The sequence below is a fragment of the Astyanax mexicanus genome, chromosome 21, assembly GCF_023375975.1.
Source record: "Astyanax mexicanus isolate ESR-SI-001 chromosome 21, AstMex3_surface, whole genome shotgun sequence".
In the NCBI taxonomy this organism is placed as follows: Eukaryota; Metazoa; Chordata; class Actinopteri; order Characiformes; family Acestrorhamphidae; genus Astyanax; species Astyanax mexicanus.
In genome coordinates, this window is record NC_064428.1 from 40122970 (window position 1) to 40139872 (window position 16903).

General features: G+C 36.4%; 1 protein-coding gene across 3 annotated transcripts; it reads left to right on the forward strand.

The window, feature by feature from the left end:
• Positions 1 to 1472: 1472 nt before the first annotated feature.
• Positions 1473 to 15138, forward strand: LOC103030412 (GTPase IMAP family member 4-like). Of its 3 annotated transcripts, none has more exons than XM_049469651.1 (2): positions 1473 to 1633; positions 13880 to 15138. In XM_049469651.1, exons 1-2 carry the CDS (start codon positions 1609 to 1611, stop codon positions 14731 to 14733), a joined length of 879 nt encoding a protein of 292 aa, XP_049325608.1. In that variant the 5' UTR covers positions 1473 to 1608; the 3' UTR covers positions 14734 to 15138. The 3 variants fall into 3 exon arrangements, with proteins under 3 accessions (XP_049325608.1, XP_049325610.1, XP_049325609.1); XM_049469653.1 differs by lacking the exon at positions 13880 to 15138 and adding an exon at positions 9477 to 11808; XM_049469652.1 differs by lacking the exon at positions 13880 to 15138 and adding an exon at positions 5936 to 8359.
• The last annotated feature ends 1765 nt before the right edge of the window (positions 15139 to 16903 follow it).

Below are 16903 nucleotides of genomic sequence, written 5' to 3' on the forward strand. Positions count from 1 at the left end.
AAAAAAACACCATGTATTTTTTGAATGAAAGTTTTTATTATTAAGAAAAATATATACAGCTCTGGGAAATAAAATAAGAGGAACACTCAAAAATTATGTTTTTGATTTTACTTAACTGTGACAGAACAAACAAATTGGTTTTCAGCCCTGTTCTGTCCCTACTCAGTGCATACATATTATTCAGCTATTTTTCCAGTTAACACTGATTCCCCCTTTAAAAGTTATCATTTTGCTAGCTTTGGACATTTCTCATATTTTACAGTTTAAATGTATGCTACTGGGACACACATTTCGGTTTTAATAGCTGCTGGTACAACTTTTGCATTCATACACTCACCTGTACTCTCTTCCTGGTCTGCCAAAGGGCCCTATCATTGTTTTTAGCTGCCCTTATATAGGGCCTGAGCAAAATTGGGGCATGCTCACTGGGCCCATTTTGGGCCATACCATTTTTGAGGGGGTTCTTTGGTGTTAAAAATATTTTAATTATTCTTTTCTTTTCTTATTTTCATGTTTATTTCATTGGATAGTGGCCTATGGAATGCATTATGATTATTTTGAGAATTTATTTTTTCCATTGTCTGTTGTTTGTTTGTTTGTAATTGTATCCCCCTGCAATGGAAAATATGTTGGTTTTGGCTGGGTTGGGTAGACCAGTGGTGGCCTATTTAAGGCCTCATTTCATGTTTGATATAGGTTGGTTAAGGTTGAGATTTGGTACGGTTGGTTGGTTGTCGTATGAACCAATGTATGACTTAAGGAATAGGTTGGTTCCTTATGTAAATTTTTGTAAACAGATTTTGTTTTTGTTTATTTTTTTATTTTTTTGGTATTTTGCCATTTTTGTGCACCTTCACAAATCAATTGCACTGGATGTACTACTGCAGTTGCCATCATTTCTTTTTCCTACAACCCACAACCTTTTTCGGCACAACTGCCCTCACCTACAAGTAAGGTGTGACAAACTGAACTGCTTGAATTTTTGCACCAGGAGTAAAGCAGCATAAAGTTATCCAAAAGCAGTGTGTAAGACTGGTGGAGGAGGAGAACATGATGCCAAGATAAAGCATGAAAAAAAACTGTGATTAAAAACCAACCAGGGTTATTCCACCAAATATTGATTTCTGAACTCTTCAAACTTTATGAATATGAACTTGTTTTCTTTGCATTATTTGAGGTCTGAAAGCTCTGCATCTTTTTTTTTATTTCAGACATTTCTCATTTTCTGTAAATAAATGCTCTAAATGAGAATATTTTTATTTGGAATTTGGGAGAAATGTTGTCTGTAGTTTATAGAATAAAACAACAATGTTCATTTTAATCAAACATAAACCTATAAATAGTAAAATCAGGGAAACTAATTTTTTCCCAGAGCTGTATATATATATAATAACAGGGAAAAAAGAGCCCAGGTGCTTCTTCCTGTACCTGTGCTGAAGGGGAGGGGCTACAGCACTAAGAGAAGGTGAGGCTCAGAGCTGAGTTGGTATAGGGAAGTTTCTGGAAGTGCTGGCATAGAGATCGGTCTTTTTAACAAAGTTTAAAGATTGAAATATTGATATTTTATCAAAAACAGCACCAGTTTCTTTGGAAGAAAACCATATTAACATGAGTGCATCAGGACAAATGCAGGGTGAGTAGTTTTTATATATATATAATATTCTATATATCTAAGGCAGTTTTGCCTGAACCAGGAAGCTGTAAATGCTATTTTACTAATTTCTAACTGAATCTTGTCGCAGTACATGTATATATATATATATATATATATATATATATATATATATATATATATATATATATATATATATATATATATATATTTAAAATGTATGTATACAGTTATATATTGCATGTATAAAATTCATTGAACTCTGGTCAGTGTTTGTGACAAACATATACTGAAAGTTAAAGTTTCATGCTCCAGATTTTCGGGTTAAAAGGATTTTGGTTTCATTTTCCAAAAATTATTAAAACTATTTTTTGTGTATTTTTAGAGCTGGATTTAAACTGTAACACAAAGAGAGTGTTTTAACATGCTGAGAAAAATATTCCAGGTGACCTTTTCTAACGAAAAAACTGAAATTAAAATACCAAGAGTCTGCAGATCTGAACTCAAAGAGAAATAAGATAAATAAATCTAAAATATAAAACATATTCAGGTTTATTTAAATCTTTTTTGTTTACTAAACAATTCTGCATACAGCTCTGGAGAAAATGCTATTTATAGGTTTATGTTTGAGTAAAATGAACATTCAAACTTCAAACTACAGACAACATTTCTCCCAAATAACAAATAAAAATATTCTCATTTAGAGCATTTATTTACAGAAAATGAGAAATGACTGAAATAACAAAAAAAGATGCAGAGCTTTCAGACCTCAAATAATACAAAGAAAACAAGTTCATATTCATAAAGTTTTAAGAGTTCAGAAACCAATATTTGGTGGAATAACCCTGGTTGTTTTTTAATCACAGTTTTTTTTTTCATGCATCTTGGCATCATGTTCTCCTCCTCCACCAGTCTTACACACTGCTTTTGGATAACTTTATGCTGCTTTACTCCAGGTGCAAAAATTCAAGCAGTTCAGTTTGGTGGTTTGATGGTTTGTGATCATCCATCTTCCTCTTGATTATATTCCAGAGGTTTTCAATTTGGTAAAATCAAAGAAACTCATCATTTTTAAGTGCTCTTTTATTTTATATATTTTTTTTAAAGTGATAGTCTAAAACGTGAGAACTGTAAGTAGCGTGAGGCTATGAGTCTGTATTAAACAAACACTACAAATCAAACAGTGCAGGGAGGAGGTGGAGACTAAATACACATAAATCCAGTAATGTGGTGGCAGTTGTTGTGTTTTATTACTTGCTGTCGATTAGAGTCAGAGATTAGTGCAGAACTGGCAGAACCGGGTAATCACCTCAGGGCAAGGTACAGTCAGGTACACTCAGGTACAGTCAGGTACAGGTGAACTGGTAATGGGTGTGTTCTAAGATCAGGAAGCTCCAGTGTGGAAAAATACAGAAAACTACTGGCGTCTGCATGAACCCTACACTGTAAAAAAAAAAGTCCAAAACATCACAAACCGAAGTTAAGACGGTTAGGCTATTGTAATGTAATGTCATTAAAGACAATAAACAGCGAATATTGAACAGTTCTAGTTCATTAGCATTGACTGCCAGGCAGGTAGCTTAACTAGCTAACATAAATATTACCCAGAGCACTTAAAAATGATGAGTTTCTTTGATTTTACCAAATTAAAAACCTCTGGAATATAATCAAGAGGAAGATGGATGATCACAAACCATCAAACCACCAAACTGAACTGCTTGAATTTTTACACCAGGAGTAAAGCAGCATAAAGTTATCCAAAAGCAGTGTGTAAGACTGGTGGAGGAGAACATGATGCCAAGATGCATGAAAAATACTGTGATTAAAAACCAACCAGGGTTATTCCATCAAATATTGATTTTTTCTGAACTCTTAAAACTTTATGAATATGAACTTGTTTTCTTTGTATTATTTGAGGTCTGAAAGTTCTGCATTTTTTTTGTTATTTCAGCCATTTCTCATTTTCTGTAAATAAATGCTACAAATGATAATATGTTTCGAATTTGTTTTTAGTAAAAAACAACTACGTTCATTTTACTCAAACATATACTCATACATATACCCTTTAAATATTGGTCAAAATAGTACAAGTAAACACAAAAAGCTGTTTTCAAATGAAATCTATAGTAATAAAAGCTGATTTTTAAAAATATTATATTTTATTATATGTACTCCTGACAGTAGAAAAAGCCAAAAGTATGTGTTAAAGCAAAGTCATGCAAATAAAAAATATATAAATCATAATATTAATAAAAATACTGTGATATACAGTTAAACTAATGACAAAAGAAATTCTTTGTAAAGTTTTGAACTAGCAGATCATTGAGATATTAAACGGACAGGGAGTTTTTCTTTCGTAATGATGGGAAAGTTTTTAAGTAGCCGATAACGTATAGAGTCATTTTTTTTTCTTCTCCTTCTTTTGTCTTCTTTCTTTTCTGGCTTCATGATGCTGAAGGTTCATGTTTTGCCGGCTGCAGGAATGATGAAACTGGCTTGATAGCTACTGCTAGCAGCTAGTGGGTGGTGGCGCCCCCTTGAGGGGGAATCTGATAACAGTGTTGTTGGACTTTCCTTGTATTGAAAATCACAGATTTTAAAGGGGCGCTCACACAGTTTGCCGTTGCATTTGATTAATAACTGCTGTCGTTGTCTGGGAGGCACCAGTTGAGCTCAGGACCCTATGCAATTGATTGGTGTGCTTGCCTTGTTGTGACGGGGGTGCTGGGACACTAAAATCAATGATCTGTTACAACCATTTCACCCCTTGGCTCTATCACTTACCCTTACCCCTTTAACCCTTTCCCTTGGAACAGAGTTAGAAGGGAGAAGGCGGGAAATCCTCCCTCTAAGAATTGGAAAACCCTTTAAAAAGGACCTGATACGTCATTGTTAAAGCGCTAAAGTTCAGTAACCTAGCCCTTTTTAGGCCATTGTATATCTACAGATAGGGGGGAGATGGTGCATAAATTAATTACCATTGTCCATTTCTTAATTTCTCTGTGATAAGGAGCTGAAATTAGCTTTGATTAGCTTTTATTTTATTATTTTTTCCGTTTCGCCTTAAATGCTGCAGAGCCTGCCGTCTATCGCACCATTTAAGGTGGAACGGAAAAGGTAGCTAGCTAGCTAACTACTGAGACAAGCAATTTTTATGATTGTTATGAAGAATTTGGCGGTACCACTTTAAAATAAGTACAATACCCTTACAAAGGGCACAAACATTGATAATGAGTTACAACACAACATATCAATTGAAAAGGCAACATTGATCCGTTGTTTGCTTAGTCATTTAATTAACCTTAGTCATTTAATTTATAGTAAATAGTTAAACATACCTACAAATATATTAATGTGACAGGTTGATGAAAAACAAAGTTATACCAGTATTTAGGAAGATCTGAGGTTTGACATCAGAAGTATGGAATCATTTTGCAAATTTACAAATGTTCAGCTCACTGTTGGCATTTCTATTAATGTGTTGTTATATATTTATTAACTGCTTATTAATGTTTAAGTATTTGCCACCTAATTAATAAACCATTCTTAAACCCTTTATGATGGTAGTCTTATTTTTAAGTGGTACCAATTTGGCCATAAAACATTGAAACTACACATTAACGGTCCCACTTTATAATAAGTGTCCCTAAGTACTATGTAGTTACACGCTAACAATATGTATCTACAGTGTAACTACTGATGAAGTACACATTGTTATAGATTTACTAGAGAGGTACAGGTTATGTAATTACACATGTGTAACAACGTGTGTGTGTACTCAATCAGCCCTAATTACATACTAGACAATAGCTGTTGGATAAGTGTATACTCAACCTATCACACACACATTGTTACACATGTGTAAGTACACTTACTCTATAATTTGTATAAGTACACTCACCCTGGTACACACGTGTATTTACACAAGTCAAAATTAACCTTAATACACATGTGTAATTACATAACCTGTACCTCTGTAGTTAACCTGTAACAATGTGTACTTCATCAGTAGTTACACTGTAGTTACATGGATTGTTACCGTGTAACTACATAGTACTTAGGGACACTTATTATAAAGTGGGACCCATTAAACTATGGTAATATAGAGCTAATCTTCACTTTTGACAAGTAAAATACTGAAATTTTTGGTTTCATACCAGTGAATCTCATATCCCTTGGTTTGAAGTGTGCAAAATCTGATAAATCTCTGTATGAAGGGCGAACAAGCGCTATCCCTTCCCCCCAACCTACCACTCCAGCTTAACAAGAATCGGGATGGGGTGAAATGGGATTGGACCTAATACTCTCCCTGTCCTTCAACAGCTTCAGCAGCTTCAGCCGAGTTGCGGATGGATAACGATGAACTGAGGATTGTTCTGGTTGGAAAGACCGGAGTTGGAAAAAGTGCCACAGGAAACACAATCCTAGGAAATGAAGTGTTTCAATCTGAATTATCTTCATCGTCCGTGACCTCAGAGTGTAAGAAAGCCAGAGGAACTGTGCACGGCAGAACTGTCGCCATCATCGACACACCGGGAATATTCGATACCAAACTTACAGAACAGGAAGTCATCGAAAAGATCAAGCTGTGCATGTCGCTGTGTGCACCAGGACCCCACGTGTTCCTGGTGAACATCCAGCTCGGCAGATTCACCCACGAAGAGCAAAAAACACTGGAGATAATCAACAGAATCTTCGGAGATGCTTCCTCGAGGTACACCATGGTCCTCTTCACCCACGGAGACCAACTGAAGAAGACTAGGAAGACCATTCATGAGTTTGTTAATGGAAATCCCGACCTGCTCGAGTTCATCAAGTCCTGCAGTGGTCATTACCACGTCTTCAACAATGATGACGCTGAAGATCGCACTCAGGTCACGGCTCTGTTTCAGGAGATAGATCAACTGATTGTGGAAAACGATGGAAAACACTTCACAAATGAAATGCTGGAGATGGCCGAGGACGCGATTCAAGAGGAAATGACTATACTTCAAGAAGCAAATCCAACGATGAGTTTAATTGAGGCAAGAAAGGCAGCGGAATTGAAAAACAATTTCTTGGATATTGATTGGAGAATATTTGCTGCTATAGGTGGTGTACTTGCTGTGGGTGGTGCACTTTTAGGGGCATTGGCCAATTTGAAATGCACAATTCAGTAATTCAGTCATTTTTTGAGACCCAATCTTTAACAAATGACTCAATAGGTGGTTGGATGTGGTTGGATGGACTGTTGGTAGCATGTTCAATAGCATCCAACACTTTTCAACAATTTTAATCAGAGATGTGTCTGTAGAGTTGGCTGGACATGGCATAGCATCTGTAGTGTCTTTGAAAGGAAGCTCTTGGGATGGCAGAACTATGTGGACCAAATGTAGGGTTTAAAATACTTTTGTAGAAGTGTCAACTCAAGCTTTTTACTCTTTAACACTTTCCGACCTGAAAAATTATGCTGTTTTCTGTGTCTTTTGCCCCCCCAAAACAGAGTATTGTTCTATAAAATCTGTACAAAAACCCAATTAAAACCAAGTAATTTCAATATTTAATTGCCTTTCTAATGTCCATTGCTTTAGCCTGTGTTTAATATTTTTTATAAAATGTTGTGAAATTAAAATAAAATATTTATAAAATTATGCTCATGCAAATTTAGTAAATTTGACTAATTGGCTTTGCAGTGATGTCATGCCCTGATGTCTGGTTCATGGTCTATTCCGATGGACAACAGGTCTCAATTAGTGCTATGTGCAACAAAATATATGCAAAAAAATATATATAATGTACATTGTAATTGGTGCAGGGTCTATAAGGGTTTAGTAAAAGTGTTTAGAAAAAGTACTGGTTTCAAAACTACTTAAAGTATAAAAGTAAAAGTAATGTAAGGGGAAAAAATAAAGTCTTTAAGCACAAAAGCTTAGGCCACGCCCACAGAGTTCTATAGCGCAATGAGCTGAAATGAAATACGAGTAACGAGGCTATTTTCAAAATGTAAGGAGTAGAAATGTCTTTATTTTTTCCCCAATGTTACGTTAATAAGGTTCTGCAACCAGTAGCTACTATCTTAAGAGCTTTGAGCCTGGAAGACACTATACTCTACAGATACTATACCATGTCCAGCAGCTTCCTCATATCTATTCTTAATTTAAAATGTGTGGGATGCTATTGGACAGGATATAACTTTACACATGCATTACACATGTTTAGCACAATAGATATTCCAGGTGCAACTATTTGTTTTTAATGATACGTCTCCACTTAATTATATTTAACTACAAAATTTGTAAACTTAATTATTTATCATTACAAACCCAAACCTTTCTGACAAACTATGAATTTTTGGGCATGCATTAGAGTTTAGATTTTCTGCCCGAGCCTGAGCCCAACCCAATGCCCCAAGATCGGGCCCAGTTGGGCCGAGATTTTCTACCATTTTCCTCGGGCCGGGTCAGATTGGGCTCAAGAAAAGGCGTCTGATTTTAAATTATATTTTTATTTTATATAAAAAGCTATGGTCTGATAAATCACAATATAGCAAAGTAACAAATCAAACTGTGTTAAAAAAAAAGTTATGTTAAAAGAATGTTATAATCATACAGCTCTGGGGTTCTGAAAAAAAGAATTTGTCCAGAATGTACTTTATATCCTTAAACCTTGTTAATTACGTAAGTGTGGAGTTTAGTCATTGTAAATTATCTTATTGTTGTTAGTCTATACGATGCATAGCCCTATTACTGTGTTTTTGTGTGTATTTTTGCGCTTATAAAAAAAGGCTATAATCTCTGTATAAAAAGTAGAAAGTAGAAAGTGTTTTCAATTCTTAAACCATGTTAAATTCTATTAGATTAGAGAAAAGTCATTCAGCCTTCATTCTTGTAGCCTAATTTACTGATGTTTAGGCTGTGGATCATTTCACATTGTTGGTGTTTTAATCTTTTGGAGATATTTCCTTAATAAATATTTTTCTTAAAGAATAAATAGGTCTGTGCTTCTTCAGTGTTGCAATGTTTAATGAACATAATTCTGAACAGACTTTGCTCATTCAAACAGCCCGAAAATGATTTTAAACAGCTCAGTTTTAAAAATGCTCTCCTTACTAAATAAATGTGGGGTTTAAATCGGGATCGGGCTCATGATGACAGTTTATGGGTTGGGCCGGGCTCGGGCAGAAAGTGCTCGAGCTGGATTTTTTGGGACTGATATAAGCTCTAGCATGCACAGGTTACGTTTACTATCAAATCATTAATGTTGAAAGTTGCACATGTATGAAATATACAGCTCTGGATAAAAATTAAGAGACCACTTCAATTTCTGAATCAGTTTATCTGATTTTGCTATTTATAGGTTTATGTTTGAGTAAAATGAACATTGTTGTTTTATTCTATAAACTACAGACAACATTTCTCCCAAATTACAAATAAAAATATTCTCATTTAGAGCATTTATTTACAGAAAATGAGAAATGGCTGAAATAACAAAAAAAAAAAACATACAGAGCTTTCAGAACAAAAGTTTTAAGAGTTAAGAAATCAATATTTGGTGGAATAACCCTGGTGGTTTTTAATCACAGTTTTTTTTCATGCATCTTGGCATCATGTTCTCCTCCTCCACCAGTCTTACACACTGCTTTTGGATAACTTTATGCTGCTTTACTCCTGGTGCAAAAAATTCAAGCAGTTCAGTTTGGTGGTTTGATGGTTTGTGATCATCCATCTTCCTCTTGATTATATTCCAGAGGTTTTTAATTTGGTAAAATCATTGTTTTTAAGTGGTCTCTTATTTTTTTTAACCAGAGCTGTATATATAGCTTTTAAATATTGTTGTAATGAGGACAATCGAGAACGAATGAGCTATTCAGAACCATTCTTTCCAGGAGCAAAGGACCCCCTGAGACTGGTGCTGGTGGGACTTCAGGGCGTGGGGAAGAGCGCCGCTGGAAACACCATCCTGGGCGGCAGGGAGGAGTTTGAGTCCGACGTCAGCTCCACCTGCCTGACGCTGAGGAGTGAAGTCCGGGAGGCTCGGGTGTGCGGGAGGCAGGTGACGGTGGTGGATACGCCGGGACTGCTCAGCAGGTCGCTCTCGGACGCCGAGGTGAAGGTAGAACTGGAGAAAGCCCTGACGCTCTGTGCTCCAGGACCCCACGTCTTCCTCCTCGTCGTCCAGCTCGGGCGCTTCACCCAGGAAGAGAGGTCTGTAGTGGAGAAACTGAAGAAGATGCTGGGCTCGAACGTGGAATCGTACTTGATGGTGCTCTTCACGTACGGCGACAGACTGAAGAGTAAAACCATCCAGCAGTTCATCGAGGAGGACAAGAACCTGCAGACTCTGATCCAGAAATGTGGTGGGCAGTACCATGTGTTCAACAATACTGACGAGGAGAACGAGGTGCAGGTCAGAGAGCTTCTGGAAAAGGTTGATAATCAGTTGAAGACGAGGATCAATCAGCCGTATTTTGTTGTAAAAGTAAGGAACACCTGGGCCAAAATCTTCTACTTTGCTTTGCCTGTTCTGACGGCATTAGCGTTTGCAGCCGTGCTGAGGTACATCAAGAGGGGTGTACCAGCAGAACCTGCAGAGCACCTGAAGAAGTTTTTGAAGCAAGAGTAACATGGTTGGTTAGATGTTTCCAATAAATGTGGAAAGCATGGACTCTACAATTTTACTCAACATATAATTCTAAGTGCTGGTTGAATGCAGAATCTTCTGTAGGATCTCCTTCTAAACTATATTATATCTAAACGAATTTATCTCTATAATTCTTTTTACAACTTATACTGAAACTAAGCAGTTTATAAACCGGTAATCAGACAAATTCAGTCAATACAAAACAGATGGCTGACTATAACAGAAAGTATAACAGTGTAGCTAAAAAAAGATAAAGAGCCAGAAGGTAACATAGACACAAAAGATCGTTAATTATTAAATAGTGTTTTTTGGGCATAATAGTGAATAAATACTGCATATTTGGCAGTGCTGAATCGATGTTTGTGGTTTCGATTGAGCGCTCTGTTTCAGGGGGGAGGAGTCAACAAAGAAATTCTTTAAACTGACGTAGAAAACGAGGTGCAGGTCAGAGAGCTTCTGGAAAAAAGTTGATAATTGATTGAAAACTAGGATCAATCAGCCATATTTTGTTGTAAAAGTAAGGAACACCTGGGCCAAAATCTTCTACTTTGCTTTGCCTGTTCTGACGGCATTAGCGTTTGCAGCCGTGCTGAGGTACATCAAGAGGGGTGTACCCGCAGAACCTGCAGAGAACCTGAAGAAGTTTCTGAAGCAAGAGTAACATGGTTGGTTTCGATGTTTCCAATGAGTATGGAAAGCATGGACTCAAATACAATTCTAATTCTAAGTGTGTTGGATGTAAAATCACCTGTAGGTTCACCTAAACCCATACATTTAAACCATATCAAAACTAATTTATCTCCATATTTCTTTTTACAACTTACACTGTAACCAAGCAGCTTATAAACTGGCAATCAAACAAATTCAATCAATACAATACAGATGCCAGCTCTGAATATAAGAGCATAACAAAAAAAAAAAGAGAAAGAGAAAGAGCCAGTCAAATTAACCCCGGAACACCATTACTGTTACTGACAAATGAACATAATAGGAGGGTTAACTCATACTAAAGATTGATTGTTAATTATTAATCATTGTTTTTGGGCATAATAGTGAATAAATGCTGCATATTGGCAGTGTTGAATCTATGTTTGTGGTTTCGGGAGAAGAGTCAACAAAGACGTTCTTTAAACTCGTTTGTTAATTTTCGCTTCGCAGAGCTCTTTGGAAAACACTCGCAGAACTTCTTTCAATTTCCAGTGTCTAATTCCAGCTGTTCGTTTTTTTGTGTGTTATTGCTACATTTTTAACATGATATTCTGCTATATCGTGAAAAGTTTGGAGTTACGCAAAAAGTTTGACTCAAAGAGACCTGTGATTAAATTTGGTAAAAGAGAACAGAAAAGGCTTAACTTTTTCACTGTAAATTTAATGACGACATTCTAAGGCATGAATCAGTTGGTATGAGGAAAGGGGGGCATGTTTATTTCATATAAGTACACAAATCTGGCTCAAATTCTTGTCTTTACTTAGTAGATATTTTTGGGTGTTATTACTACAGAAAAGAACCGAACAGAACCATGGTTTCCATGTTTTCTATAGTCATTGGAAGTCTAGGTAAAATTCTTGTTTTTTTTCCAAACAAAACTGCTTTTGTGATATTTGTCTGTATCCATATACAATGTAATAAAATATTGTTACTAGCTTATTTCTGTATTTTACACTGTTTCTACTATATAATAACAATGTTGTACAAATGGATGTAACTCTAATGTAATTGTAAAAGATATTGATTCACAAATAAGTAATTAAACTAAAAAAGGACTAATAAATCAAATCAAATCTTTCTTGTAGTGAATACTGATATTTCCTACAGTCGTTTGTTGTTTTATTCTTGTTTTTTTAATCTAAAAGTACAAAAAGGGCTAAAGTCCAACAGTGCAAAAGCAAAGTATAGAAATACTGTATATTATCGCCGTCCAGTGAAAAACAAGTATCTCCAAACCAACAACTTTACAGGAGAGACATAAAACCTTATTTACTTTCAATAGAGATCAAAGGTTTTTTTCATGTAATTTTAGAGAATTTTTATGTTTCATTAATCAAGGCATTTCGGTATAGTGTAGGGGACAGTTTGTTTGTTTAAACAGAAGTTAAAATGTAGTAAACTAAAAAAGAAACAAGAGTATTTAGAAATTTTATCCCTGAGCTTTTTGAAAAAGGGTTATCCCTTTTCTTTTATCCCTTTGCGATCAATTGTCTTATGCAAAATTTCTTAATTAAATTAAGTGTGTACCCTGTGATAGACTGGAAGTGTTAATTCTGAGAAAAGCAGTGCTGGATAAGTTGTTTTATAATGTTCTGAGGGGTTTTTAGTAATGTAGGTTAATTGAAAACTGTTGCTTTATGAAAGCATTATTCAATGCTTATGAATGTGCTATGAAGCCTGTATTAATGTATCCTTTAAACAAAGTTTTCCTAAAACATACAATTTTAAACAAGGATATAGCGAACTAAAATGTAGTAAAAAAAAAAGCAGCACTTGTTGACTGGACTGATTTATTAGAGATACAAAAAATAACCAACACATTTTGGCACTCATCAGGGTTTAAAGACAACAGTTTATAACACACCAGTTTTTAAACACACGTGTTTACAAAACAACCAATGAAAACACTCAAAGTACTGAAAGTTAGAAAATCAGCTAATGAGAGGCTGACAGCTTAATTATAATCCACAGGGGAACCACTTCAACCTAAAACTTTATAAAATAAACTTCTGAAATTCACAAACACAGTTAGTCATCAATTTTATTAAGTACATAATGTGTCTGAATTGTCAGTTTGGCTGTGTTTTATGTCTGTGTGGGTTCTTGTACAAAAGTCTTTTCTTAATAAAAAAAATAATAAAATGATAAAGTACTGACCTTCAATATTTGTATTTTAATATTTTTTGTCTTTTAATCCTGATGAAGGCCTGAGTACCTAAATGTTTTGGATTTTTTTCTTTAATCGGAATTTCTCCAGTCCATAAGTGCTTTTTTATTATTTTTAATTACTAAATTTGTTGTGATGCACTTTCTTGTGCAGTAAAGTTGCAGAAGATCCATCCGTTTCTAAACAAGAATACAGCTCTGAAAAAAAAGAGAGCATTTAAAAATGATGAGTTTCTTTGATTTTACCAAATGTAAAACCTCTGGAATATAATCAAGAGGAAGATGGATGATCACAAACCATCAAACCACCAAACTGAACTGCTTGAATTGTTACAGCATAAAGCAGCATTGTTAACTGCAAAGATATCCAAAAGCAGTGTGTAAGACTGGTGGAGGAGAACAAGCCAAAAACAGGATTATTCCACCAAATATTGATTTCTGAACTCTTAAAACTTTATGAATATGAACTTGTGTTTTCTTTGCATTATTTGACGTCTGAAAGTTATTTCATTTGAGTTTGTTATTTCAGCCATTTCTCATTTATTTTCTGCAAATAAATGCTCTAAATGACGATATTTTTCATTTGGATTTTTTATTTGAGAAATGGTCTGCAGTTTATAGAATAAAACAAACACAAAGCTATAAATTGCAAATCAGAGAAACTGATTTAGAAACTGAAGGGCTCTCTTAATTATTTTACAGAACTGTATAGCAAAATGTTTAAAATTTTGTTCTAGCAAAACTTAGTTGTGTCTCTTTTTTATTTTGCACAGTTCAAGGCCCTCAAACCTCTTCTGCAGATCTCAGGATTGTTCTTCTGGGAAAGACGGGAGTTGGGAAAAGCGCAGCTGGGAACACCATTCTCAGGGAGGATGTCTTTAAATGTGATTTGTCAGCATCGTCCGTGACAGAGACGTGTCAGAAGATCTCCAGGGACATCAATGGTAGACGAGTTGCTGTTATTGACACACCCGGTCTGTTCGATACCAGTTTTACCCCTGAGGCGACGGTCAACAGAATTAAGGATTGCATCTCCCTCTCTGCCCCCGGCCCACATGCCTTCCTGGTGGTGGTCCAGATAGGCAGCAGGTTCACTCAGGAAGACTGCCAGGTGGTGGAGCTCTTCCTGAAGATCTTCGGGGAGGACGCCGGTCGACACGCTCTGGTTCTGTTCACCCACGGAGACAAGCTTCGAGATAAAAGCATCCACGAGTTTCTTTGTCACAACGAAGATCTGGTGAGGGTTTATAACAAGTTCAAACGAAGATATCACGTCTTCAACAATGACGTCCAGGACTCCACACAGGTGGATCAACTCCTGGAGAAGATAGACCAGATGGTGTCTGATAATGGGGGAGGCTACTACACCAACAAAATGCTCCAGATGGCAGAGCAAGCGATCGAGGAGGAGAAACAGCGAATCCTGAAGGAAAACAAAGAGCAGAACCAGAGACAATGTGAAGCACTGAGGCAGGAAGCTAATTATGAAGCTGAGATGCAGCTCATAAGGTTCCAAGAAGATGCAGCGAGAGAAAAAGCAGAGAGAAACAACAGATACATCACCATGATAACAACGTTTCTGTTCGAAATCATGGAGATGTTCATCAGAAAGAAGTTAGGAAAATAATCCTGAATGGACACAAGCCATGGAGTAACTGTTGGTGATGTAGAGGGAAGGCTTTCTTCTAGACTCTTTTTTTAAAGAACATTGATATAAGGATTGAAAGATCACCATTTCATTCCAACTCATTCCTTAACTTAAAATGTATTGAATCAGTTACCATCATTACAAAGAAAACAGCTCCACAGCTCCAGCAATCTAAAGCACTGCCGCTATGTCGGGAGATCACTGGTTCAAATCACAGTGATGCTTGTGAGCTTGACATCAACTGCCGGAGCCCTGAGAGAGCACAATTGGCCTTGCTCTCTCTGGTTTATCTTCTCCTGGGAGTCCTATTCTTTTGGCGATCCTTCATAACTAAACGGTCAGCAATGAGTACAACCTTATGTAGATGAATGCATTCATTAAAAGTTAATGCATTCATTAGAGTTAATACCAAGAGGTCTTAATACTGATAGTCTTTTTGAGAGTGTGACAAGAAAGAAGCCATGCATGTGTAAATTAGTTTTACATTTTTTATTTAAAGTAGGAAAGTAGGAAAAGTAGGAAAGACATTGGAATGAGCACGAAATTGTTTTTTACTAGACTTTTTTTTTTAAAACATTGATGTAAGGATTGAAAGATCACCAACCCATTCCACTTCATCCCCAACTTAAAATGTATTGAATGGGTTACCATCATTCCAAAGAACACAGTTCCACAGCTGCCTATATGATTGGGATATTGCTGCTTTTGAGTCCAGGTGATGCAGCTTGCCCTGAGAGAGCATAATTGGCCTTGCCCTCTCTGGGTGGGTACAGTAGATGGCGCTCTTTCCCCTCATCACTCCTAGGGTGATATCGATCAGCGCAAGGCTGCGTCTGTAAGCTGATGTGTAGAACCAAATCTGACTTCACATGTGTCGGAGGAGGCATGTGCTAGTCTTTACCCTACTAGTGTTGTGGAATGACATGTAATGGAGATCTACAGCTGACTAGTAGCTGAATTGGTGGGATAATTGGCCAGATAAATTAGAAGTTTCATGTTCCACAGCTCAATGTTCGGGTTTTATACTTGTATATCCTTTATACCCCTCTGGTTACAGTAAGTTAATTCTGGTTAATCTGCTACAGGAAGTCCTATTCTTTTGGCAGTGCTTCATAACTAAATGATCAAAAATGGGTACAACCTAATGTAGATGTATGCATTCATTAAAGCTCACCTTCCACGAAAATCCGATTTTTCTTGTTTTTTGTGGAATACAGTAGGTCTCTCCGAGTTGAATGTGTACACCTGCACATTAAACTGTTTTGCAGCCCCCATTGTCTGCAGGAGCTAAGCAAAGAAATCCCCCCTCCCCCCCTCCGGAAAACGGGTGAATTTTGAATTATCTTTCTGCCTACGTAGGCAGAAACTCACAGACCAGCCCACCTTGGCTCGAGAAACTCCCAGAGGCGGAGCTGAAGCGACGCAACATCACCGCTCATCAGTTAGGAGGTGGGAGGCAGTGAGCGGCAGAGCGGTGGAGGGGCGTCGCAGTGCTCCTAGCCAATCAGAGGAGAGATATTTGCATGCTGTTTGCATGTATGAATATTCATGAGCAAAGTTGGAATCCGGTCATTTTGGACACACCCCTAAAACAGTCCATTAAAAAAGAGCTATACAGAGACACCTGAGCACTTTTTTTTTACAAAAACGGCTCACATGTCATTCATTCATACTAGAGACCACAACTAGACATTTTAAAATGAAAGAAAAAACGACGGAAGGTGAGCTTTAAAAAAATATGTAGATACAGGGTTCAGCAGCTGAGAGTGGAGTGAAGCTGCAACAGCTGAAACCTAGGGTAATTTTGAGAGTTTGGCAAAAAAGAAGCCATAGATGTGTAAAATAGTTTTACATTTTTTATTCTTTACTATTTTTTTAATTATTTTTTTTATACATAAATTTGTAATCCATACAAAGGTGATGGCAGTGAAAGGGGTCAAGAGTTTTGGAAGGCATTGTGTTTACTAGAGTTTGAATTACAAAGTAATGACCATTTATTTACTATCCCTACACCCGATCGCATATAAATGGTATGTTTTAATCAATCTATACTTTTATATAACAATTTCTATCATGTGGGTGATAAGGTTAAATTGTGTTAAGTCTTGAAGTGAGAAATGCTTTAATAAACATCTTTAAATTAAGAGTA